General features: G+C 48.1%; 1 protein-coding gene across 3 annotated transcripts in view; it reads right to left on the bottom strand.

The window, feature by feature from the left end:
* Window positions 1–27,954, bottom strand: part of VPS8 (VPS8 subunit of CORVET complex) — a 2,529,257-nt gene that overhangs the window by 221,307 nt on the left and 2,279,996 nt on the right. For all 3 annotated transcript variants that reach the window (XM_069615741.1, XM_069615740.1, XM_069615739.1), the window contains exons 41-42: window positions 22,958–23,038; window positions 2,423–2,592 (exon numbers count right to left, since the gene is read on the bottom strand). In XM_069615741.1, the coding sequence (XP_069471842.1) occupies window positions 2,423–2,592; window positions 22,958–23,038 (251 nt within the window). The remainder of the gene's footprint in view (window positions 1–2,422; window positions 2,593–22,957; window positions 23,039–27,954) is intronic.

Genomic DNA, 27,954 nt, shown 5'->3' with positions numbered 1-27,954 from the left:
GCATGGGGTGGGATGACATGAAGGGTAAATCCCCCATCCAGTTCTGCATCCACAGATGGCACGGAACATGGCCTTTGTCACAGTTTGAAAATGGGGTGTGAGATGGCCGCATTAAATGGCAATGCCCTTTATGTTTGTGCCCCTTATTCCAGGATGTCCTCTAATTCATAGGCAGACCAGGGTTTACCCAGTGTGCCTAGCCCCAAGACCTCCACTACCCTTTTGACACTCCGTAATGTGCATTACGGTGACCAGAAGGAGCAGCCAATGCAGATCCAGGTCGGGAGACTGCTGAACTTGCTTGCAACATGCAATCCTTCGGCCAGACCAAGCAAATCTGCTTCGTCCGAGAAGAAATTGTCTCCTTCAGTCACCCTGCCCACCCTGCCCATAGGCTCAAAGCCAAAAGGCAAGTGGTCCCCCTCGTGGTCATAAATCGACCTCAGAGTCGAAAAATGCTGATCCAGATTCGGGAAGAAAGGAACAGTCGATTGTCGGCACCAATTATGTTGTTCCTATCGGCGCCAGTGCCTGAGACCCCTCAGCGCTTGAGCCGGTTTCCCATTAGTCGTGATAGAGCACGAGGGCATAGGACCAGACATGGCCACCTTGGTGCTAGAACCTCCAGGCACAGCTGGTGCCGTATTCGCCTGCAGTGTTGAGACCGGAGTTGTACCTGCTGTGGCTTTCTGGAACAGCTGGAGCATTTTCTCCTTGAAAACCTCATACTCTTTTCTCGACATACCGGGGTCAGGCAGATCTTACCACGTTCCTCCAACGAATCAGATTTATGTCTGCATTGATGCAGTCTATTTATCTTGTGGAATGATTAAGAGGATGAATCGCTCCGGGAGTGCAAACAAGTCTTCACCTTTTTTTGAGGCATGTTCTCATTTTCAGGCTTGGAGCCTTCGGTGTCACGGCCCAACGATCTGACTTTCAAACGCGCCAGGGACTTAGATGGAGGCCGTCCGAGTGCCAACTTCGCCGATTGCTCCAGAAGGGATTTTGGGTTCATTTTTTGACAGGAACCTCACTCCTCAATATCACAATCTTTCCCTAGAAACCACATGCAGATGCCATGCGGGTCAGTGATCGAAATGTTCAAGTTGCAGTCCTGCAAGGCTTGAATCCTGAAGCTTTAGGGCCTAACATATCGACGAACTTCAAATAGAAAATGTCTCTCACAAGAACATTCTGAAAAACAGCATGCTGAGCGTGCGGAAAAAAGGAACCGAGGTAAGGGGGCATAGTGAATTAATATATATACAGTCGACATCACATCCGGAGTCGACAAGTGGTACAGTCAAGAGGAGTCGACAGTCGATGTAGAGTCATACTGCGCCCCCTGTCGTAAAGGTTTCCAAACAGCTGATGCTGGAAGGATATCAATCTGATGAGAAATCTGCAGGAGAATGCAATCCAATTAATTGTTGTATCCTGAACTGTTCTTAGAGGAATCAGTGGGGACTGAGGCTTCACATTTGTGGTAGCCTGTTCAAAGTCTTTCATCATGGCTTTTTGAATGCTATACATGCCTCTGGCATTGAAGGAAGACATAGGGAAAGTATATTTATCATTTACTTGAATCAATTTTGGGTCAGAGACAAAAGACGTAGTGGGCTTCTGGACCGCTGGAACCTCGTCCTGAAAGACCAGGAATGAGTTCAGGAAGAAGACAACTCCTTATGAGAGGGTGATGCCTTTTCTCTTACCATTACCACTACTACTTCTCTTTCCATTTTGCACGGGTGTGATGCTCTGATGCCAGTGTCTCAGTATAGATTTGGAAAATGTTGGTGTCTCCAGAGGGGATATCTTTAGCATGGAAACTGCTACAGGATAATAAAAGCCTCACTGCCTTCATGCACATTGACTAACAGGTTCGATGATCTTCAGTAACATGGTCTTTTCTTAAGCAAAAATGTCAGGAAATGTGTTGATCCACGACACGCATGGAGCAGTAGCACACCAAACGGGTTTCAAAAGCATGATTTGTGCTAGAACATCTTTAAATATCTCAAAAATTATGGAGTGACTGTTCCCGTCAGAAAACCATTCCTGTGTTGAATGCAAAAAAAGCAACTGAGAAATGTAGATGGTTGGCATCACTTCCAGTGTGTGGAACACCAAGAAGCCATGATGGAGCAGCACAGTACCACCACGAGGTAGCTGTTTGAAAACATTACAGGGCCAACAGTGTCGAACAGAGATTTCAAAAGAGGAGAAATCTGTGGAAGGAATGTATACCCATCAGAAACTGCTATTTTCATTAGAGCACCTCAAGAGGAACAACAGCATTTTATTGACAGAATCACTGTTGAAAAACATATTGAAAAAAACACGGCTGCATAGACAATACACATACAATGCAGTGACATACACTGTGCAACAAATCAGCTCTAGTGTAGAATATAATTACCTAAAAACTATTATTTCATCAGCTGCCTCCTGCCTTCTTTTGTATTGTTGCATACAGATACAGCAATAATCATGCTTTGGGTTTAGACCTCTAGTAACGGAGGCTCGTAGGTTGCAGAGAGACCAGTGCAAATCCTGGTTCAAGAGGTTTGTAGTCGTCTCCAGAAGAGTCTAAACAGAAAATATACATAAGCAGGCAAACATCTAATGACATGTGTAAGAGGCAACCATACGTGTTTACAGATTATTAAGGTTGTCATTGACATGCATTTCAATATATACACATGCTACTCATTTTCACTTAACGGTCTCAATGGTTCAGTGATTTGCCCATGTCAAATCCTTACTGCAACCCTCTGTAAAAAAAAAAAAAAAAATCAAAGCCAACCTTCACAGTTGATCCATCCTCAATTATAATCGCCTTCATGCTGTCTAAGGATCATGAGTAGACTACATAGTTTGCAGATTTTCTTTAAATCTATTGCACCTTCTGGATGAAAGGCTACCGACGATCCATGCAGGAAAAAAAAAAAAATCACAATGAGACCAATGGTTTCATCTGGACATGAGACACGGCAACAGATTGGGCCATACTAAATGATGGCAGCATCACTAACCAGAATATCGTCAGAGGCCATGGTGAGGCTAAACGCCTTGCGTGTGGATTTAATTCCTGATTATTTTGCGTTATTTAATTTAATTACCTTTGAGTTACTTTTACTGTGCTTGCATGTTTGCAGGCTTGGGTGAGTGACTGGAAATTTTTATTTTGCAATTGACGCACGTTCTGTTTTTTTTTTACCTTGCTTAAATATTTTATTTTTGGTTTACTATTTGTTTGTACCTGCCAGCGCAGCACCAAGCTTGCCTGGGATTGGAGGTGGCCTGGTGACTCAGACAGATGTGCTCTCCAATGCTGTCTTTTGCTTTCAGACCCGCATGCGATTCAGGAGTCTTTTCTACATTGCCATTCCGAGGCAGGGCTCGAATTGGTCTCATCCATATCAACGTCATGGTTGAAATAGTTAAAGGACGGCATAGGGAGCGTTCCGAAGACAAGCAGAAGTCCTGCCAAAGTCCTGCCCATCTGCGCTCGCACGCGCACGGACGTAACACTGGGAAATCTGTCTCACTGTGGTCTTTTGGAACGTGCTCCTCCCAACACTGAGTTTCCTATAGGGTGGGCATCAGATACTGATTTTGCTTCGGAAGTAGCCCTTTAGGCCTGTTGGCTGAATGCTCACTCGCTGGTGGCACAAACTCGAGATGTCTCTATTTCTCCAGGAGTTTATGCCTGACCTGGTATGTATTACAGAAACCTGATTTACAAAGGCTTCTGGCCCTGATATAGTGCAAATTCTTCTGGATGGATACTCTATTTTACATGTGGACCGTAAGGCGCCTCACCATGGAGGTCGTGTTGCATTAATTTTTAAAGACAGTCTCTCTTGCTCTCTTCTATGTGGACTCCAACTATCGAGTGGGATGCCATGCTAGTGAGAGTTGCAGTCTCTTCGTCCTGTACTTTTCACATTCTCATAGGCTTATCTTCATTAAGCTTATCCCAGTTTAGAAAGTCTTTTTCCCAGCTATATCGGCGAGATCTATAGTACATAATGTCTGTGTGTTAGATCACTACAATCTGTGGGCGGATTCTGCGGACTCTAGGTTGGTACCTTCCATATTGACCTGTATGGACAGTTTATCACTAACTCAGCAGGTCGTGAAACCGACATGCTAAGGCCCATATTCTCGACCTAATTTTTGCACACCATGATTTGGTTCATCTCAGTTCCAGCCGAATTCTGCCTTGTACTGAGCATTGTTTGATTCCTTTTGGCTTGCTGTTGCTGGATCCTTGTAAGAGCATAGCATCCTCAAATATATTTCAAAGAAGCTGGCATCAGGTAGGATCCCTAATGCTGTGCAACGGGTCTCATCTAGTTATCAGCTGCAAAAGAATGACCCGATACCAGTGCTGTTACCACTGATGCAATTGACTACTGCTTGCTTAATTGCTGCAGATCAGCTGGCACAGTTAAAACTTGTATGGAAAAGTGCCTGTCCTTCTGCCCCTTTGCTTTTCCCTGCAACTTTAGCTTCCTATCATCTAGCTATTAAATCTGCAAAATGTTTGTACTTTGAGGAAACTATCAAACCTGCAGAGAATACTCCCAAAGTATTATTTAAGACAGTCAAGGATTGGTTATTTCCTAAACCTTGCACAGCAGCCTCTGTTTCACAAAGACTATGTAATGATTTGCCAAATTTCTTTGTGGAAAGAATTGAGAATATTAGTGCCGACATTAGCCACACATCGTTTTTACCCACCGCTGCCAAATTACCTGCATCGTCCGTCTGCATTTGGAAGATGCCCTGAAATGGTTCTTGGCCCGGTTATCTTTGGCTCTTTTCAACTTTTACATTCTCTGAAGTCATCAGACTATCTGAACAATTAAAATCTGCATCTCCCATGGATGCTAGTCCTCTTTTTCAGTTTAAAACAATGGTGAGAGATGGAGGTGAAATGTTTGCAAAAGCTTTAAACTCATCCTTCATCTTTGGATCCATACCGGCAAACATAAAGCATCTTTAGATGCAGCAATTCTTTCCAATTATCGATCAATATCTTTGATACATTTCTTTCGGAAATTGCTGGAGGCTTGGGTATCTCCGCAACTTAAAGATTTCTTGGAGGACAATCAGATTCTGGAGCCTGCACAGCTTGGTTTTTATCCACTAATGGGCACCGAGTCTGTATTGGTCTCAGTGCTGGATGATTTGGTTAAGATTCGAGACAAGGGCAGCGTGGCTGTTCTGATTTTGTTCAACCTGTCCGACGCCTCAGACATATGATTGATTTGTATCTTTTCTTGACTGCCAGAAACAAACCATCTCTCTGTCCCCTTTTAGATTGTAACCTGTGACTGACGTGTGGAGTGCCCCAGGGGTCAGCATTGTCTCCACTTCTATTTAATGTATATGTCCAGCCCCTTCGCTCATCTTATCCGCTTGTTTGATTTTGTTTTTTTTTTGTTATGAGGATGACACGCAGATTATTGTTAGGCTGGATCTGGAGCATGCTGCCACGGCTGCTCGCTTGAGAGCCTGTCTAGAAGCAGTCAGCAGCTAGATGAGCCAAAGCTCTCTCAAGTTAAATGGGGCAAAAACTGAAATATTAGTGGTGGGTTCTTGCCCTCCGCTGCATCTCTGGACCTGAATCCATTGGCCCTCTTCCTATGTTATTAGGTAAAAAGACCTTTTTTTTAAAACAGACAAAAAGATCTATTTAGAAAAACCACTCTGTGACCACACACAGCGGTCTTTCTAAATCAAACTGTCACGCCCCCACCGCACATGAGTGCGCGTAGGGGCTGCCAGGGTCACCAGGACCCAGAAGCGCCGTTGGGGGAGAAAGGTAAGTGTGTGCATGTGTGTGTGTTTGTGTGCGTGTTTGAATTTTTTTGGGTGAGGGGAATTCTTGTGTGGGGAGGGAGGCGGTGGGGACAGAGGAAGAGGGGTCCGGCGGGGGTGGTGACATTTCTAGCACATCCTGCCATAGACAGTGGGGTGGGGGAGGGGGGACTCAAAGCCATGTTATGTTTTTGATATTTCCGGGAATCCTAAAATTGGGCGAAAAACATTTCTTTTTGTTAGGCGACCTGCAAAAAGCGAAAATATGACATAGAACCCTTCCTATCCCTGGTAAAATGGTGAAAAATCTTGGGGTGAAATTTCCGCTTCACTAACTATGGAGGCTCAAGTTGAAGCCATCTGTAGAAGTGGCTTCCTGAAGCTAAAGAAATTTAACAAAGCCCTGCCCTTCATTCCCACCGAGTTTCATGCTCAAATCGTTGGACTGCTGCAATGCTTTATTGTTTTCACAACCGGGCTATTTGTTGAAACGCTTACAGATTTTACAAACCCAGCGGTTCGATTTATCACAGTTATCCCCCTATGGAAATCCAGTGTTGGTAGCCCGGCGTAAATTGCACTGGTTACCTGTCGTGTCACACGCATACTTTAAACCTTTGTGCCTTATTCATCGGGTCCAGCAGTGTAAATGCTGTAAAGCTCTCCAGGAGAAAATCAAGCCATTTTGTCCCTTTAGGTCCTTATGACCTGCCTCTTTGGCCCAGCTTGTAGTTCAACCCTATCGTCTTGGACACTACGGAGCACAGGCCATTTCTGTGGCAGGCCCGAGATTGTGGAACTCCTTGACGGTAGCACTCTGTCAGATTCAAGATTTTAACAAATGTAGGCAACATTTAGAAACCTCTCTCTTTAATTAAAATCTATTAGTCTCTTCCACGGTTTTCTCGCTTGCCGCACTGATGCCCATGGCGAATTTTGCACCTTACAAGAAATTGATTGATTGGTTGAAGACAAAGGCATCTATGAGATTCATCTGGAAAATTATAAAACGGCTATTCTGAAGGCCAAATCCAATTTCTGAGCAACCACAACTGAAATGGCAAGGAACAAAACAAGATCATTCTTTAAATTGGAGTCCACCATGTCCAATTCCAAGCTCTGCTACCTTCACATTACTCCTGCTGCAAACATTTGGGTAGCTTTTTCATTTGGTAGATGAACATGATAAGGTCTGGGCTAAACAACTACTAAACGCCCAGACTTATCGATTGCTTATCAATTCTCTTTCTGATATGCTCAACTCTGCACATCTTGCCTTATGGGATATTTTCCCATCTTCCCAGGGTATTTGTTCCCAGTGCTTAATGGTATGTCTTGTAGGTTTAATCGTGATTCTCTTTGTCACATTGTTACAGTTTATCCCCTTTCCATTACATATCTCGTCAATTTCACTGGGATGAGTTTTTCCAGACAAATAACGATTCCCAGACGGCCTCCCGGTTCTCCCAGTTACCTCTGGGTTGATGGAGAAATGTCTCTGGGATTGGCATTCGCTCGGGTTCTCCTCTTTGGCTCTGGTTCGCTCTCTCTTGAACTCAGCCAGTGCCACCGTCTCAGTCTTCTTCTTCTCTGTACCCTGTATGGCTGCAGGTAACCAGACCTCCCGCTGTTTCTCAGCATGGTGGTTTCGGTGTTGTTGGATGGGCGCACTGCCCAACATGAAGCTGTCGTGGTCACGCCACCACCAGGAATTGTATTCCTGTCTAGTCCGTTCTTTGGCATGTCTGAACGCTGGGCCTCCAGAGTTTCTCCCTCGCTTTCAGACCTCTTCTGAAAGTCGCAGTCTCCTTGGCTCCACCTCCCTCAGCTGTCAAGCTGTCGGGTGGCTTCCTCTCCTTACACTCACTCTCTACTTCGCCTCTCCTCTACGTGTCATCCTTTTCCAGTACACTTGTTTCAGTTAAATAGAGGTTTCACCAAGAAAGGTTGTGGACAACGGACCTGGACACTGAGAACGTCCCTCAAAGTGCCAAAGTACTGGGACCACTGACCTCGCAGGAGCCATTGCAAAGATCGGATCCGCAGTCTGTCCTCTGGCACCAGAAAAATACAGGAGGCCATGAGGCCTAAGAGGCAGAGGAAGGAAGCCGCTAGTAAGGTGGCATGGTTCTGGAATAACTCGGCAATCTGCGCAATGCTGGATACTCTACCCCCGGGCAGAAAAGCCTTCCCTGCCAAAGTGTCTAGGACTCCCCCGATTAAATGAAGCCTCTGAGCTGGTGTTGTGTGGGACTACTGCAAGTTCAGGGAGCGGTCCAGCCTGTGGAGTAGTTAACAGGTGTCCCTGATATGGGACAAGGCCTGCTCCGCCGGCCTCCCTCGGATCAGCCAGTCGTCCAGGTACAGGAACACATGGACACCGGATCTCCTGAGGTGAGCCGCTACTACTGCCATGAGCTTTGTGAAGACTCTCGAAGCGGAGGTCAACCCAAAGGGAAACACTTGGAACTGGAACTGGTAGTGCTTGCCTCCTATGAGAAACCTCAGAAACCTCCTGTGCGTTTGATGTATCGGCACATGAAAGTAAGCATCCTGAAGATCTATGGATACCAGCCAGTCCTGTAACTTGAGAGTGTGGAGCATCTCTCTCAAAGTCACCGTCCTGAATTTGTCTTTCCTTCAAGACCGTGAGGTCCAATATGGGACGGGGATCTACTCCCTTCTTGGGTACCAGGAAATACTGGAATACTAGCTCAACCCTCTCTGCTCAGGCGGTACCTCTTCCACAGCACCCCCTCAACAACAGTGCTCGCAGTTCTTCCTGGAGCTCCTGTCCCGGTTGGATTGGAGGTGGGGGTGGTCTGTCCGGTGGTTTTCTTAGAAATGGCAGACAATAACCCCATTGTATGAACTGTAGAGCCCAGGCATCGGAAGTAATTCCCTGCCACTGCAAGTGCTCTGTCAACTGTCCTCCAACCGGTGCACTGTGAGAGGGGAAATCAAAACGGCTTTGGAGGTCGCCACTGCCCGTTGGCCTCTAGAAGACACTCTCTGCCCCTTCCGGAGCGCAAGAAACGCTTCTGCCCTTGCCTGGCTGGTGCGCTCTTCTGCCATACGGAGCATATCTCCTGTAGCCCCGTGCCCTAGAGACGAAGCTAAAGGCAGGCTTGGTCGGCTGCGCAGCTAGGCCTAAGGATTTGGCTGCGAGTTTTGATTCCTTGAATTTCTCTAAAGAATTGTCGGCTTTGTTGCCGAAAAGAAGATCGCCCTCGAAGGGCATGTCCAAAAGTTTAACTTGGACGTTGGGTGAAAAACCAGAGATTTTCAGGTAGGCCTGCCTTCTCAAGTTATGGCCAAAGCCATAGATCAGCCTACACAGTCAGCGATTTCCAGACCCGTTCCGAGAGACTGCTTGGCCACCTTCTTCCCATCCTCCACTAGCTGTAGGAAGCCCTCGCGCATCTCACCTTCCAGACCATACTGGGGAGTGTTTTCCACTGATGTCCACAGGGTGAAGAATATTTGGCAAAACTGCTTTCCACATTCATAGCTTTGAGGGCCATACTACCCGAGGTGAATGCCTTCTTTGCCAAGGAATCTACTTTTTTTGCCTCTCTGTCTGGGGGCAGAGTGGACGTAGAAGATGCAGATCTAGAAGAGACCACATGACAATCCCCTCGGGGGAAGGGTGAAAGGAGAGGTAAGAGGGGTCTCTTCTAGCCGGCCAGCACATTCAGTAAATGGTGGCACAGACGGGAGGAATGGAACAAGGAGTTCGCCATAGAGACATCAACGGATCGGCAATGGCTGGGTTGAGAGGCATGTTACGCTCATTGGCAAGACCTTCCTCTAGGATGTCAGTAAGGTCATAACCTTGGGAGGGTGCCACTGTTGAAAGCAATCCCAGGGTGTGAATAACCCTTTCTACCAGAGCCCTGTATTTTGTTACATTGTGAAGATGGGGCTGGGACTGCTGAAACTCTAGGTAAGGCAAAGTATCCAGACCACTGGCGTCTTGGAGGCCTTGAGCCAGTTGTAGGTTCTTACCCTGGTCGTCAAAATAGTCAACCCCACCTGAGCCCAAGAACATTGGGTCGACATCTTAGTCATCGGCGAAGATACCCTGTCATGGGCTCGAAGTCGACAATCATTGAGGGTTTGTCTTTCGGCGTGATGGTGGATGTCGGTGTCGACCAAGGCGCCGTAGCGTCGACAACCTTGGACGCACGGGGGTAGTCCGGCTTCCATAGTATTTCTTTTGACGTTGAAAGATTAATCGGCACCGACATAGTCGTAGCGGGGCGCTAGAGGGGTCGGGCACAGAGGCATGCTGCGTAGGGGTGGGGGCTGCGCCGACCGCAGTTTTAAAATTCTCCCACACCTGGCGGGTGGGTAGGCCCAGCCGACAGCTTACCTTCTTCCGTCGATGACTCGGAGTCCCGACGATGGCAGTGGCGCCTTTTCTTTTTTCAAGACGAAGACAGGGAAGAGTGGCTCCTTGAGTGAGACCTTATCTTCTTCCGCTGATGTTTTTTGGGAGTCTGCCCCTCGGTTTCAGCCCCCGAAGACCAAACCATCGACCGTGCCAGAGATTTTAAGGGCTGTTGACCCAGAACGAGTTTAGCAGCTCGGTCACGAAGGGATTTCGGCTGCATCTTGGCACATGTCAGTCCTGCGACCCGTGCCAAAGCACCAGAGACACAACTTGTGTGGGTCGGAAAGGGACATCTTGGTGCCACAATCGTTACACCGCTTGAAACCGGACACTCGTGCGACCAACATCTCGCTCGAGGATTTAGAAAAAAATAACAGTTTTCTGACGATAACGTCAAAGAGTCGTTAGCTCTGTGTTCCTAAAGCAGCGTGTTAGCATGCAGAAAAAAGGAACTGAGGTTGGGGCGTAGTGACACGCTACTTATACGACGCCTGACGTCATGTCCGGAGCTGACAACCAGACGCCGAGCAAGACGGATCGATTGTTGACGGACGAGTCGATGTCCACTATGCTCCCTATCGAAAAACAATTCTGAAGCAGCAAAGCTGGAGGGAATATCTATCAGATGAGGAATCTGCGGGAGAAAAACAATCCATTGAAGGTAGGGCTTATGTGGTGGCCGAATCCCAGAGTGGTGCGTTGGGAGGCCATCTGCGCAGAGCTTTCACTCATGAATAATTCTAACCCTTCTCTATCACCCCGAAAATGGAAGCAATGCAACAAGAGGTTGGCCATGGAGAGGGAACTGCAGCTGGAAAATGGCAGTCTAAGCAGGTAAAAGCGGGTGACTGCAAGACTCATCAAACAAGTATGGGTGGAGGAGTGCTTGTGACTAAGACCAAGGGTGATGGGGAGGGGAGGCGGGTACGCCTCAGGGGCCCCATTGATGGATGGCTAGCCAAGCCATCTGTCGAGCCATCATTACCATAAAGGAAGGGCCTGGTGGTCTCTCCCAGTACGCCATATGTGGTGACTAGATCTACCTCCCTTCAGCCTAAATCTTCCCCCAATCTGTCAGCTCCCATTTTACCCTCAAACAAAAACCCTCCCGTTTCTTCTCTGCCCCACTTGCCCCCTACAACCTCGGGTGAGCCCGAAACCTCCTGGCCACAAAGGCCCACTTGCACTTGTCAGGTGGCTCCTTCGGTGGAATTTGATGGCTTGAGTGGAAGCGGGGAACAAGCCCAACCGGGGGGGGGGGGTCTGTGCCCTCGGACTCCGTAGAAAGGAAAGCTGACCAGGAACCACCTAAGCAAGTCACTTGGCTCGACTGGGTAGAACAGCTGAGGCCTAAGGCTGCAGACAATCTCAGGAAGAAATCTGACTCTGCCTGGTAATCTGGTTTACTCCACATCAAGTTTGTGGAAATGAATAACTAATCACAGTCCCTTCCTGAATCGAACGTGGTTACTGGAACTCATGCACCTAATTCTGGACCTTTGCTCTATCTCATCTAAGGGCATTTGCAAGCTTGATCTGCCCATGTTTGACCATATTTGGTTAATTGGGCTCAGGTCACCTTTATCTCACCAATAGTAGTGGGACGTATCTGTAATAATGTAATGGCTTTACATCAATTAGGGTTTGAAATCTCATCTTTTCATCCATCTGCTCAAAACGTACTGCATAGTGTGTACTCTCACCCCACCAATGTCTTGCTGGGGACAAGAATGAATGACAAACAAGGGATGCTGAGGCAACAGGGTTAATGGTCCCGAGGGCCCACTTTCAGCACTGACCGCCTATATTGGAGGAGTTAGGTCCCATCCGTTTGCGGTCTTGGAACACCAGGGGCCATAGCTCCTTTATTAATAATTCTATAAGTCTATGGCTGCTTTGATGAGTGTACAATATTTTTGCCTACAGGAGACATGGCTAAGTTCATCCTTTGAGATAGATGGGTACATGCTACTTTTTCGCCCATCTCTCTGTCCAATATGGGGTCGCCCAAGGGGGGGTGGGGGGCTATGCATCAGAACCAAAGTTGTGACTAATATACGAGTATTGCCCAAACAAGGTTAATCGAATTTTCTTGGCCACCTATATTAAGAACTTTGGAATGGGACAAGAGTTGAATTTTCTAGCAAGCCTGTATGATCCACCGGGTGTGGGGGGGTGGATTTAACGGCTGAGCTAATAGATAGTGTGGTCGAGAGCTTTAGAGGCTGGCATATCCAGTTTCCTTGGGGTCTTATTATTTTGACAGGATATTTTAACGTTGATTGTGCTAAAAAAATATCAATGCAAAGAAGGGGCCACTAAGAAGTGCCTGCTGGGGTTTAGGGCAAAGGAATGGAGGGATACTCTGGCAGAGTTCGAAATCACTCCCTTATTGCTAAAAGAAGGGAAAGAGTAGTTCACTTGGTCTAATGGTCTGTACAACAGTCGCATAGACTTATTTTTTACTAATGCTCGATTTGCCAGATATACCCCTGAGCTTGAGATAAAGCTCACCCCGGCTAGGGACCATACAATGCTTTTAATGAATTGTAAAGAGGCCCAACCAAAGCCTAGAGATAGATTGGTTTGTAACCCCACTGTGAATATGCAGGGAAACAGGCTGTGATGGACTGTAGGTAGCATTTGAAAATGTAATACCTTACTGGGAAATTGTGGTTTAAAGGAAGATGAAATGATGCGCTATTGTAATGGGGTTCTAGGTAAGATTCTAGCTTTGCTGGGACCCATGGACTATAGGTATTTCTTTAAAAGGAATCACTTCTCCAACTCAGGTGGTTGTTATGATCCTGGAATAGCCAAAAAGAAGAAAGAGCTGGGGCGGTGGTCCGTGGAATTATTAGAAATGGCTGGCTAACCAGGAGTGAAAAAACAGAAATGATAGCACGTACGAGGATAAGGTATAAGAACTGGCGGAAGGGTAACCGATTCTCAGTGAATAATGCGGGTTGGAAATTCATAAATCGCTTAATTAAGACACACGATTCAAAGAAATTCTGGCACTGTCTACGTGGTCATGGGGCGGGTTGTCTGGCAAGGGAGATTCTAGGCATAACAGAGGCACAGTGGGGTCTCTTTATAGCCAGAGTGTTTACAAGGGGGGAGAAAGCCAGTTTGGCTCTGGAACCAAAGCCCATGTGCAATACACTGGTTAGTGACCACATAAGGGAGGCTGATTTGGTGACTAGCAGAACGAAATCTAAGGCTTCCAGTGCCACTGGTTCTTGGAACGCTTCAATACTTATTCCTGTTTTAAGAAAGGTTCACGTAACCAGCCTTCTAACTATAGACTTCTAGCAATGCTGGATTGCAGCTCCAAGATATTTGCAAATATACTATTGGAACTGCTATCCGCTTGGGTTTTGGAGAAGGGTCTGTTAAATTATCAGCAGACAGGTTTTAGGAAAGGTTGTGAACCACCCACTCAACCTGGACTCTCTGGACTCTGATTTCTGACACCAAGTGCTACCCAGGGACAACATTGTAGCTATGCTTTTTCGATTATTCGTCCACGTTTGACAGCATGCTAAGATTGAAGCTTTGGTTATGTTGGCGCGTTGGGGCATCGATCTGTCACTTTTGTATTTCATCAGGGCCCTATATAGTAAGCGCCAAGTTAGAGTCAGGCTGTTTCAAGAAGGTGATCTGTCAGTATATTTCCCCACCAATCAAGGACTAAAGTAGGCTTGCCCGCTAGCACCCCTACTTTTTAATATATATATCTCACAGCTGTCCCGAGTATGGAAAGCTGTAAAGAATGATCCGCCACGGTATGGCAGGGAAGCTCTTCTTTGCTTGTCATATGCGGATGATAAAGTGATTCTGGACCGCACCCCAATCGGACTCCAGCGCTCCCTACAGGCCCTCAACCTTTACGCCAATGACCTTGGTCTCAGTCCCAATGCCGCTTAAACTAAAATAATGGTATGCGGAAAGAGAGTTCATGGTACTTCATCGTTTGACTGGTGGCTCAGGGGTGTCGAGCTGGAACAGATTTGGGAATATAAATATTTGGGTATCTGCATCAGACCCATTATGTCAACATTGCATGTGGCGGACGGAATATCACATAAGGCCTGGCATAAGTGGCTTTCATTTTATTGATCTATATGTTGGTCGTTCTACAGAGGCCAAAATGATAGCTTACAGGTCCAGGTATCTTACAGGTCCTCAATTATTCCGGCAATATTATATGCTTTGGAAGTGTTTCCGAATAAGGCTGTCGCCTGGTTACTGGAGTTAGAGAGAAAAATTCTATGGTCGCTTCTCAAACTCCCTTCCGGAGTTCCGGTGGAAGATATCAGGCTTGAACTTGGTCTCCCCTCTTTAATGTCACTATGGAAAATAGCGGTGTGTACGTTCTGGGCTAGAATCCACTATGGGTGGGTGGCAGCGGGCTCGCTGTTGGGCCAGACTACCATTCACACTGCAAGATTCTCCAAGAGTGTGCGGTTTAGGGTCCTATAGACAACAGTGAAGTCCTATTTAACTGAGATTGTGGTGTTCAGGCTTCCCGAATCCTGGCTGGATTTTAATCTAACTAAAATACAAGAGAAGTTTAGGTTCCATGATGCGGGACAAGCCCTGGCCCATTTATCAGGTCTCCATAAGTTGTGTTATACTCACATCAAGTGTTTTCGCTTGGTAGCCCCAAGGCTTATTTGTTAAAATTACACCTACTTGCCCTGAGTAGATTCATCCTCTCGATTAGATTACAGACTCTTCCGGTCGTAGAAAATACAGGGACAACGGTGGCTATCCCACCTAGAGGCAGGTAGAAACCACACAACATATTTTGACACAGTGTGAGGCACTTACTACAGTTTATGGCAAAGCGTATAGTAAATTCACACCTGCCACCTCAGATCCATTCTGGAGCATACATTTTGGGGGAGAATCACTGGTGAATGCGGGGGCAGTGTTTCACATGTGGCAATTAATAGCCAGCAGATTACCACTCACATCATAGACACAAGGTCGATTTTACGGGAGGAGAGAGGGACTATTTTATCTTGAAAGAGAATGGATTTTTAACAAAATTAATGGTTTAGGGGGGATTGTATGTATGTCTTTTGTAATTTTTTTTAATTCTATTACATTTTGAGTAAAGTGTAAAAGGTCACCATTGTAACCCTACGCACTTTAAAAAAAAGAATAGTCCTAATACATTTTTGCAAAGCCACAGACATTAGTAGCCTTTAAATCCATGCTCCCGGATGAGAACATTTCCTTTGCTAGGGCATCCACTTTCTTGCCCTCCCTGTCAGTTGGTAAATTGGACATGGAAGGGGCCTCCTGGTGGACACGGTGGCTGCCTGAACAACCAAACCTTCTGGCGTGGCGTAAGAGGGGAGAAAAAGAGGGTCTCCTCTTGCCAGCATATACTTGCTCGTCAGGTTTGAATTAACACGAGGAATGTTGCCATAAGGAGGAAAATGGGTCGGCTATAACCGGATTGAATGCCATATTCCTTTCCATGGTGGGACCTTTGTCAAGAATGTCCGTGAACTCATTGCCTTTGACACTTCCGGAATGGGTATTCAACCCCAAGGTGTCAACGACTACCCTGTCTACGAGAGCCCTAAACTTTGCATGAGTATGAGCATAGGTGTGAGCCTGCTGCAGCTTGATATCTGGATAAGGGTCCAGTCCACTGGCGTTGTGCAGTCCCTCCGCCAAGGCAATGAGGTCTGCCTGGTCAGTAAAATAATCTGCCCTGCCAGCCCCTGTATAAATGGGGTTGACATCACCCTGGTCTCCGTCGTCAGCACTGAAAATGTGCGCCATCGACCCAAATAAAACGGATCAGGATAACGGTACAAAAGACTGATCGCAAATGGTCAGCATCGATGGATCTGTCAATGTCGAAGGAATGATGATCGGCGCCGGCAGTATTCTTGGTGCTGGAGGCTCATCGAGAACGATCGGAGCCTAAGGCGCACAGGAAGGTCTCGAAGACCGGCCAGATTTGCTCGGCGCAGAGCACAAAAGCTTCTCTGATGCCGACGGCGTTGGAATCAGTGCTAACCCAGAACCGGAATCACCAGGCTCCGCTGGAGCTACCAGGGCCTGCTGTTTCAGGGCCTTGCCAGCACCTACAGCCTCTTTCTAAAAAATGGGCAACATCTGGGACTTAATGTCCTCTCATTCCTACCTGGACATCGGCCCCACCAATGACTTACTGTGTTCCAACGAGGACTCAGAGTCGCGTCAGTGACGCCTCTTCTTTTTATGTGAGGATGACCAAGACTAGGGCTTCATGAGTGGGATCTCTTCTTCGCCTTGCGCCGGTGCCTATCCTCTTTTTCAGGTATGGGGTCTTCTGTTTCGGCCTCCGATGACCGAACGGTCGACCGCGCCAGTGACCTGGATGGTAGTCGTCCCAATGAGAAATTGGCTGCCCGCTCCTGAAGGGACCTCTGGTACATTTTGTCACAGTATGCGCAACCCTCAGTGTCGTGATGTAATGCGGGTCGGTCACCGACATCTTGGAGCCGCAATCGGAGCAGCGCTTGAAGCCTGAGATCCGAAGCGCGGACATGGCAGCTTGCGATGACAGAAATTTGACGAAAAACGTAGAGTGAAATTCGAAAGATCGAAGCTCGCTAGTGTTCCTCAAGAGCAGTGTGCTGAGAGTGCAGAAAAAAAGGAACTGAGGTACAGGGCGTAGTGACGCAGTATAAATACGATGCCCGATGTCACATCCGGAGCCGACACTCGAGCAACGAGTCAAGACGTAACGACGGCCGAGTCAAGGTCCATTACGCCCTGTGTCAAAGTTTTTCCGAGCAGCTTAAGCTGGAAGGGGATATCTATCTGATGAGGAATCTGCAGGAGAAAAGCAATCCATTTAAAGCCTCTCGCTGCTGGCCCACCAAGAGAGATCATTGGCCACCGACCTGGGCACTTTTAGAACATCTCTCAAAGTGTTGAAATACTGGGGCCATTGACCCTGCAGGAGCCTCTTGCACTAGAAAAATGCCAAGTGACTTAACAGGCAGAGTAAGGAAGCCATTGGTAAGAGGTGGCGTAGTTCTGGAACAGATGAACCATCTGTCTGACACTGGCGACTCTCTCTTCGGGGGGGAAGGCCTTCTCCACCTGAGTGTCTAGGACTGCTCCGATGAACTGCAGCCTCTGTGCTGGCACCGTGTAGGACTTTTGAAAGTTCACGGAGAAGCCCAGCTTGTGGAGTAGAGAACAGGTGCCCTGGAGATTGGGCAAAACCTGCTCTGTCGATTTCCCACGGATCAGCCAGTCATCCTGTCAAGAATATGGTGGGGGCATGCTGCAGCCATCACATTAGAGCCAGCAGGCTCTGGCATTGCAGCATGTGGAAGCCGCAAACTACATTTCCCAGGTATCTCTAGGGGCAGCATGTGCAGGCAGACAGCAGCTGCATGTAATCACTGCATTGCATTTAAGTCATCCCCCACCCATGCCAGCTGCGAAATTATTGAGGATCTCGGCACGGGCTGACGCGGCACTGGAGCCAGGTGGAGAGGCTGATGAAGCACGGTTATCCGGAGGAGGCAGCAGCAGAATCCGGGCCATGAGGCAAAGACTCCAGGAGGCTACGGTTACTCAGTGTCAGCTACATCGTGGGGGAAGCCTCTCGGGGCTCCGGACTTCAGTTAAGTCTGCACGCTGCATTATTGGTTCATGTGTTCTTTTTGGACTCTGTTACTCAGACATGTGCAGTTATTGCTGCACAGGGTTGAATGGAACAACTGTTTGAGATCAGCACTCTCTTGTGAGAAACTTTAAAACTGCATGTAGGAATGTGTGCGGGCAAACACGGTTCCAAATTTAGAACGTGTGAAGTTAAACACGTTCACCAGCTAGTGTGGAAAAGCTGGAAACTGACTTGTTTTGTTGCAACATACTATGTGTTAATTTGTCCTTTCATGTCATGCTTTGCCTGTAAAACCACGAGTCTTGTGAATCACGTTGGCAGAAGCCCAACAGTATGTCTCATTACGCTTGCTATGTTCATTTAATGTAGTCTCATCATGTGCTCATCATGCTTGTGTGTGTGTAGACCAGTTGTGTTAGGTAATTAATTTTGGAGGGTGAAAAAAGGTGAATTTCTGGGGGCATGCACATGATTACATGTTTGAATTCATGTTGTGATTTTGGGAGTTAGTTCAGGAGAAGGGTGTTAGAGTAAATTCAGACTTCACGCAAGTTAGGCAGATTTATTCACAAAGCAGGTTACAGGAATACGTATGGCATGGTATGTTAGGTTTCTTTTTCCCATTTTCCCCCCTACCTATCCACTTTGCTACCCTAACCCTCTCACCGGTTACCCGAACTCCCCCTTCCCATCCACAACCTCTTCCTAATCCTGCTTCCCCCCATTGGCTGTCACGTGGTCACCTTTACCTCCAACATCAGGAACCCGTGCCAACCACGGTGGGCGGGTTGATCCCATTCAGTTTCTGTGGTTCGGGAGAGAGTGTCGAAGCGCACTCTCCTATGGTTTTGACACATCCAGAAGGGAACATGTAGATGCCGGATCTCCTAAGGTGAGCCGCAACTACTGCCAAAAGCTTGGTGAAGACCCTTGGGCGGAGGTCAACCTAAACGGGAGCACCTTGAACTGGTAGTGCTTGTCCCCTATGAGGGATCTCAGGAATATCCTTTACTTTTCGTGGATCGGCACATGGAAATATGCGTCCTGGAGTTCTATCGACACTAGCCGGTCCTGCAATCTGAGAGCGTGGAGAATCTCTCTCACTGTCACCATCTTGAACGTGTCCTTTCTCACGATCTTGTTCAAGGCCCTGAGGAACAAGATGCGACTGAGTACTTCCCCTTTCTTGTGTACCATAAAAGTACTGGGAATACCAGCCCAATCCTCTCTGCTTGTGCGGTACCTTTTCCACGGCACCCTCAAAAGCAGGGCTCACAGTTCTTCCTTGAGCTCCTGTTCCAGTTGTGAGGAGGAGGGGGTGACTGGACCCGTGGCCTTCGTATGAAATGGAGACAGTACCCCAACTGAACGAGCTGAAGTGCCAAGGCATTGGAAGTAACCTCCCGCCACTGGGCCCAGTGCTCACCTATCTGTTCTCCAACTGGTGAAACGTGGGGGGAGAAATCAAAGCAGCTTTGAAGGCAGAGCTGCCCCTTCTGCTGCTGCTGCTGCTGCCATCTGCTGGCCCCTGGAGGCCCTCTTGCCACTTCCAGAGTGCGGCAAACACCTCTGCCCCTGCTTGGGTTGCAGGAGGAAAGCCTTCCTGGCAAAGGTGGCATAACGCCTACAGCCTCTCCTTCTTGAGGGGGAAGGAAAAAGCAGGTTTTGCCGGCTGCTGGACAGCTAGGCCTACTGACTTGGCAGCTAGCTTAGATTCCTTTAACCCTTCTAAGGGCGTGTCAGCCTTTAAGACAAACAGATTCCCGCCATCAAGGGTGACGTCCAGCAGCTGGCTCTGGACGTTTGGCGAGAATCCCGATGTATGCAGGCACACCTCCCTCCTCAAGATGGTCGCTGACCCCATCAAACGACCCATGCAATCTGCGATGTTCCGGCCATTCTGCAGCGACTGCCAGGGAAACCTCCTTACCATTGTCAACAATTCTTTCGAATCCCGCTTGCATTACCCCCTCAGGAATGTTCTCCGATAGCCACCCACAGGCAGAAAGAATACTTGTCAAAAGCACATGATGCGATAAGAGCCTTAATGGCCATACTGGCCAAAGAAAATACTTCTTTGGCCAGGGCCCCAACCCTTTTTCCTTCCCTATCCTAGGGAGTATAGATGTGGACATGGCTGCCCTCGTTTTCACAGTGGCCGTCTACACCACTAGCCCTTCTGGGGTAGGACGGGTGGCTATATAGGCAGGGTCTTCCCTTGCCGGCCAGTGCTTCTTTGTAAAGTCTGGATTTACTGAGGGAGTGGTGTATGCTCTCTGCCATAATGGGGTGATAGGGTCAGCAATAGCCACATTACATGGCATGGCCCTCTCAGTAGGGGGTCCTTCCTCCAAAATATCATTGAGTTCATAGCCTGACAAGGGTCTGGCTGGAGCACTCCAACCCAAGGCATTTACCACCCTGCCCACTGTGGCCTGGTATTTGGAATGTGCATGCCCATAGGGATGGGACTGCTGCATCTCCAAGTCCAGAGAGGTGTCCAGGGCACTGGCATCATGGAGAGGGCAAATAAATCTGTCTGGTCGGCAAAGAAAGCCATGTCTCCGGCACCAGCGTAAGCCGGGTCCAAGCCAGTAGACATTTGGTCGACATTTATTCGACATTTAGTTGTCCCGGTCATCAAAAATTGTCGACCTATTGTTGAAAAATCGTGTTCTTGACTGGGGAGCGTACGACCGCTCTGCCGTCAGCGCCAGCCAGTGCCGACGATACCACCACCGGCGCCGAAGGGCACATTGCTGCTGGTTACAAATGCTGAGCTGACCACACTCAGCACAGAGTCCGAAAGCCCTGAAAGCGACATTGACAACATCGTGGTAGGGGTCACCTTGGGGCTGGAGCCACCTGATGACACCTTAGGCTGCTGCTTCGAAATGTACCCGTACCCGCAGCGGCTGTCCTAAACATCTCCAGCATCTGCTCTTTGAAAGCCTCCTACTCGGCCCTGGATGTTGGCACTGCTTATGACTAGCCGTCCTCATCCGACGAGTCGGATCCGTGTCTACGCTTATGGCGCCTTTTCTTTTTGTGGGAGGAAGAGGAAGAAGAATGGCTTGGGGAATGGGACCTCTTGGAGTTTCTTGTTTTTTTTTACAATGCCTCCTTCTTTTCAGGAGTAGACCCCTCTGTATAGACTTCCGAATTCCGGTGATCTGGTGGTCGAGCGCACCAGAGATTTTGACGGGGGCCGGCATACCATCATTTTCGCAGCCCTTTCCTGCAGAACCACAGCCCTCAGTTTTATGACCGACACCGAAGCACCACATGCAGTGTGGGTCCGTGACGGACATCTTGGAGCTGCAGTCCTTGCAGCTATTGAACCCGGACACTTTGTAAGTAGACATCATTCGAAACCGTGTCAAGCAATCAACAAAACTTTGGTCACAAAAAAGAATCTTGTGAGAGAATGTTCCTCGAGCAGCGAGCTAAGCGCACAGATAAAAGGAACCGAGGTACACCGTACACACCATACAGGGGCATAGTGACGTGCTATTTGCACGACGACCGACATTCGAGTCGAGGTGCACTACGCCCCGTTGAAATATTTTCCAAGCAGCTGACGCTGGAATGATATCCGATGACGAATCTGCGGGAGAAAGGCAATCCATTGAAGTCTGCTTTAAGGGGAAACTTTTTTCTAAGAAGATGAAAAAACTTGAGTAATTCGCTGTGTCCAAATTTTCTTGCGCATAATTCAGGAAAAAAGGAATTGAGGAAATGGTGTTGGCGGGAATAAGTATATGTGGTCTTGATGTCACTTCTTGAATGTGTCAGTGACTCGGGATCAAGATGGAGCTGGCTTTCAAGCTACTTGGCACAACCTACTGATAGAGGAAACCTTCCACATATGAGGAATCTGTCTGAAGATTATATCAATTATTAGAATGGTTGCTGTCTAGTTGCTTTCCCCCCCCCTTTGGGTGTAATTTACGCCCCTGAACAAGAATCGAGTGAGGGATGGCCTGTGGCTTTGAGAAGGCATTCAGCCATTTTGGAATCCTTGTTTGTGCGCATTCATGCTGGCAACCACCGACATCGGTGGGCCACGTTTGCAGCTGTTGACAAAGCCATGCTGGAAACGGAACCCATGGTGAGCAGCTAGGATTGTTTACAACTTTGGAGCAGGTCGGCCATGGGGTTAGGCCTAACTTGCCTTGGGGATGGGGGTGCATTGTCCCACGTAAAGGTCCTAGGTCTTCTGGAAATGGCCAGTTTAATTTTGATATTACCCAGTGACTGGAGCTAAGCGAGTGTGACAATGGGATCCTATACATACTTCCCCTGGGGCCAGCATCCACTGTCTCAGGGAGGCCCCAGACGACAATGCTCACCCTAGATGTCCTCAAAAAATGACCGGCAGATTATTTCTAATAAACCATAAAGACTTGGTCAGGGATTCCGTCCACAGTATGCCTCGCCCCACCTCTTTCCCAATACTACAGGACACAGACTCTGTCCAGCGAATGCTGAGGCTTTGCTGGCTACGGAGGAGGGATTTGGTATTTGTAAAAAGGGGGAGAAAAAAGCAACGGCAATGGAGCTATTCTCTGCACAGCATCCCCAAATAACACAGCATATGGAACAAAAACAAGTCATATGCAGCCATTGACCAGAGCTCCCGATTGGAGCACATATTGTTACAAAGTCGTCATTGGTTCATTTGGAAGAGAATGACAAAAAAACATTGTATTTTGGTGACTGAATGTCACAAGCATCCCCGGTTGCCATGCCAAGAAGATATTCTGTTTGCCAACATCTGTTCCTTTGCTCTCTTCTGTGTAGCATTGGTCAAGGCACATATGATGGTGCAGGTGGCTAAACCAAAAGGGTTTATATAAATGTTTTGCTTGTGTCTGACTAATCATTTGGAATTTCCTAAATCACTTTGATAAGTGTGAATGCGCAAACTATTTCATGGAAACAACCGACAATATAAACCATCTATGCCAAATGACAAATTATAAATGTTTAGGCGAAGCAATGGACCCTCATGTTGGAAGGGGCTCAAGGATTACAAACGTTTATGTAATAAATGGTTTAAGGACACATACTTGTTCATAGTTGAAAGTATCCAGCATTCCAAGTACAAGTCCCTGGATTTCTCCAAGACTCCCTTTGCCGTAAACAGGATCCTAGATTCACAAAGAAAGAAAAGAAGAGTTTATCAAAGAACACTGCATACAATGTTTGGAGAAACATGTTTTACCATACAATCTTATCAAAGAAAAACAAATAACTTACCACTAGTAATGTTCTTCCTGCTGGATGCTCCTCCCACGGATTATTTATCTTAGATATATTCTTCTGCTTTGCAGTACTCCCAGAAACGTTTTCTTAGAAAGGGCCGCCGTACGATCTGGCGTTGAGGATACTCGTGTCGTTGGCTTCAGGGCCGGATGTGACATCGACATCAGTACAAATAGCACACTCGATGCCCCGTGACCTCAGTGGCCATATTTTCCCTTTGCACAGTTGCATTAGGGATTAAAGAAAAAAAGAGTTACCGCTTAAGCGCTAAAATAGAGAGTCGTCGTAAAATCAGAGTAAGCTCCTTAACTGTGGGGTAGGCTGGAAGGGCGATGAGGAATCCGTGGAAGGAACATCCATCGGAAAGAACATTACCTGGGGTAAGTCATTTGTTCTTCTAATGGATCACAGATTCCTCATCTTAGATAAAGTCCAATAGCAGTAAGAAATCACAGAGGAGGGACGGGGTAAATGGCAATTATGCATTCACCTCTTGGAGGACAGCCCTGCCCAAAATTAGACTCATTTGCGGATACTGTACCCACCCAGGGAATAGTGTTTTGCGAACATGTGTATAGAAAAGCATGTTGTGGCCTGACAGATCACCTTTACAGGTACTCCCCCATCCCCTTAAAGAGCTGAAGTAGATGCCTAGTGGAGTGTGCCCTGAAGCGGTCAGGAATCTGCTTACCCGCTCTAGTGTATCATTCAGAAACACAAAGCACTATCCACCTTAACACGGTTTGCTTTGTTATTCCTTTGTCCATCTTCGGGCCAGTATAACCAATGAACAGTTGTTCTTCCAGTCTGAATTGGTTTGACCAGGGAATGTATAAGCTCAAAGCCCTCTTGGGGTCGAGCCTATGCAGCCTCTCTTCCTCCTTAGATGGATGAGGAGGTGGATACAAATCTGGCAAACTAATTCTTTGTGACAAATTAAACTCCGAAATTACCTTCGGAAGGAATGGCGGGTGCACTCTGAGAGATACCTTGTCCTGGGGTAAAGACTGATAGAGGTGGCTTACAAGACAAGGCGTTGCAAAACGCTCACTCTTTGAACTGAGGAAATAGCGACCAAGAAAGCCCTTTTCCATGACATAAGTCTTACAGGACACAAATGCAATGGCTCAAATTGAGAAGCCATCAGAAAAGTTAACACCAAGTTCAAGTCTGATGCCTGCACCACGAAGAGAGTCGGAGGGAAGGTGTTAGTCAGGCCTTTTAAAAATGTAGCCACCAAGGTGATCATGAAGTACGACCCTTGTTTTGGCATGCACTTAAAAATTGATAGCGCCACTAAGTAGCCCTTGACGGTGGTGACCTGAAGGCCTTGTCTTGTCAGATGAAGTAGAAAAGACAATATCCTTGAGATGTTGCATACACATCCTGAGCTCTACACCAGCCGGAAATCTTTTTCCAACGGAAGTGGTATAGAGCCTTAGTTGCTGACCTTCTAGCAGAGAGTAACACCTCCATCACATCTTCCGGAAGGTCCCAATCCCTGTACTTAGCCTTTCAAAAGCCAGGCGTGCAGGCGCAGCATGTATGCGCTCGGGTGAAGAACCAGCCTCTTCTACTGAGAGAGAAGGGCTGGCCTCCAGGGAAGACGATGTAGAGGACAGATGGCCATATCCAGGAGGTCCAGGTACCACAACCTCCTGGCCCAGTCTGGGGCAATCAGGATCATGGTTGCTTCATACCTCTTCAACCTCCTAATCACTTGATGAATCACGGGAATTGGTGGAAACGTATACAGGAGTTGGAAATTACAGTCCGCCACAAATTCGTCCCCCAGTGCTCATCCTGGAGTGGCAAAATGTGTACTTCCTATTCACACTGGACGTGACCAGATCCGCTTGGGGGGGTTCCACAGAGGGTGAAGATCTCCAGAAGGACTTCCAGGCACAGCTCACACTTGTGGGAGACCGAGCACTGCCTGCTCAGGGCTTCCGCTGTCGTATTCTCCTTCCCGGCAAGGTGAATTGGCAACAAGGAGCTCTTGATCTGTAATACCCATAACCAGAACTGCGTTGACTCACTGCACAGGGGTAGTGACAGCACACCACCTCTCTAGTTGATGTAGTGCATAGCCATTGGATTGTCTGTCATGATCCACCCCAGTCTGATCAGCCTCAGCTCCAGCTAGTTTATATGAAGTTTTGTCTCAGCAAGAGACCACAACCCGCTCACCGTCCACTTGTTCAGGTGAGTGCCCCAGCCTTTCAGAGATGCATCTGACACTACGGTCGTCTCAGGCCACAGTCGCCAAAACGGTTCTCCTGCCATCACGTTCTCCCGGCGAGTCCACCACAGGAGATCCTGAGAAACTCTGCTCGGGACTTGAATCAAGTCCCTCATACTGCCAGAGAACTGCGACAATTGCAATCTGAGAGCCCATTTGATCAATCTCATTCCCAATAGGGCATCTGGCAGTGGGAAGATGCAGGATGCTATGAGGCGAAGCAACCGTATGAAGTCAGGGCTGGCAGGTATCGGGCGTTCTGGAATCTGGTGACCATCTACAAGATGTGTAGAGCCGTGTCTTCGGGAGGAAAAGCCTAGCCCGAGAGAGAATCCAGGACCACTTCGATGAGTTGGAGTGTTTGAGAGGGTGTCAATGGAAACCTCTTTAAATTGAGGGAGAAGACCCAGCTTGTGAAGGAGGTGGCAGGTGTGAATTAGATGATCAAATTCGTCAAGACTGAATATATTTGCAGAACAGGGAGCTTGAAGAGAGGTGCAAGTGTTAACAAGAAGTTGCTTGTGGCGAACTTGTTCGGAACGGAGCGAGCAACCATGGATGATTTCACCCCCAAAACATTCACCCAAGGGTGACACAGAACGTTTTCCAGAGTTTAAGGGCGAAAGATGCTTCTAATTTGGGGTGAAAAATGGGGATGGGGTAATATATATGAGGTTGTTTAAGTTTCAGTTAAGGTTGAACACAAGACCCAGTTTGCAGGCCCTCAGCGTCTTCCGGGGCCTCCCTTGTTAGGCAGAATTATATGCAGTACCCCTTTGGGAACACAACACACAAGGAACAAGTTACTTACCTGTAACTGTTGTTCTCCAGGATGGGTCTGGCATGGATTCACATGCTCATGAATATTCCCTGTCGTCAGGCTGGGAATCCTCGGTAAAGAAAAAAATCAGTATCAGTTTTGTTTCTGATCTGTCTTTCTTAGTAGTAACCAATCACTGGTCTCTGGGTCATACTGCCCCCAGCCAATGACTGCCCTCTCCGTAAGCCCCGCCCCTGGCAGCCATCCGCAGATTTGGTAGCACATAATGTGGCAGTATGACCAAGTGAAGAGCCGCAGAGGGGAAGGAGGGAGGTTACGCATGTGAATCCACGCCAGACCCATGCTGGAGAACAACAGTTACAGGTAAGTAACTTGTTCCTTCTCCAGCATGGGAACTGGCATGGATTCACATGCTCATGAATCTAAGAATACATAGCAGTACACACATGCACAACCACGGGAGGTGGCAAGGCTCAACGTTAAGCATTAGATAAAACTCAACATTAAGCATCTCTTACCTCCTCACCAGGCTCACCTTAAGCGATCAGGTTGCACAGCACAGCCTGGCCGACTCTGGACTCCTCCCTGGAATCCCGGTCGACGCAGTAGAATCTCGTGAAGGTGTGCGTCGACGTCCACGTAGCAGCCCTGCAGATGTCCAGTAGGGGCACACCAGACAAGAACGCCGTGGTAGCAGCGATCGCTCTGGTTGAATGGGCTCTCGGACGGCCGGGCAACGGTCGGTTTGCCAACCGATGACAGTGCATGATGCAGCCGGAGAGCCATCTGGAAATGGAAGCCTTCGAGAGAGCCTTCCCTTGGTTCACAGGTCCAAAGTTCACAAACATCTGTGATGTCATCCGAAAATCTCTTCGTTCGGTCCACGTAGAACTTCAGTGCTCTAGCTGCATCCAGCGAGTGCAAAGTCCTCTCGGCCAGCGACGAAGGCGACGGGAAAAAGACTGGTAACACCAAGGGCTCGTTGAGATGGAAGTCCGACGGCACCTTGGGCATGAAGGAGGGGTGCGTCCTCAGCACCACCCTCGTCGCATGGAAAGTCAAGTATGGAGGTTTGCAGGAAAGGGCCTGAATCTCTCCCATGCGTCGTGCAGAGGTGATGGCCACAAGGAACGCTGTCTTCCATGACAGGAACTTCAACAGAGCCGAATGCAAGGGCTCGAATGGCGGGCCCATGAGCCTGGTCAGCACCACGTTGAGCTCCCACGCCGGGGCTGGAGCCTTCACCGGCGGGAACGATCGGAACAGTCCTTTCATAAACTCCTTCACCAGGCGATGAGACCACAGGGACGACCGTCCTGCAGTTCGGGTGTATCGGGAAATCGCTGCCAGATGTATCTTGACGAAAGCGTGAGCTAGCCCAGCTTGGGCCAGCGACAGTAAGTACGGTAGCACATGAGGGGCTGTAATCCGTAGAGGGTTAATCGTTAATCTTCTGTGCACGGCACCAGGCAGAGAACCTCTTCCACTTGTGTCCGTAGCACTTGAGAGTTGAGAGCGCCCTGGCCTTTGCAAGAACCTCTCTGCAGTCAGCCGGGATATCGTACCCTTTAAACTCTAGTGCTGCAGGAGCCAGGCCTGCAAGTTCAGCGACTCCGGGTCGTGATGAAGGATGGCGCCTCCTTCTCTGGAGAGAAGATCTGCGTCCGTCGACAGCTTCACTGGTGGGGACGTTGACAAGTCCAGAAGGTCTGGGAACCATATCTGTCTCGGCCACCTCGGTGTGACGAGGATCATCGTGCACCGGGACCTCTTCAGTT

This window comes from Ambystoma mexicanum, chromosome 9, assembly GCF_040938575.1.
Source record: "Ambystoma mexicanum isolate Mex_15411 chromosome 9, UKY_AmexF1_1, whole genome shotgun sequence".
In the NCBI taxonomy this organism is placed as follows: domain Eukaryota; kingdom Metazoa; phylum Chordata; class Amphibia; order Caudata; family Ambystomatidae; genus Ambystoma; species Ambystoma mexicanum.
The sequence above is the reverse complement of the archived record's forward strand: the minus strand, read 5'-3'. Positions and strand labels throughout refer to the sequence as shown.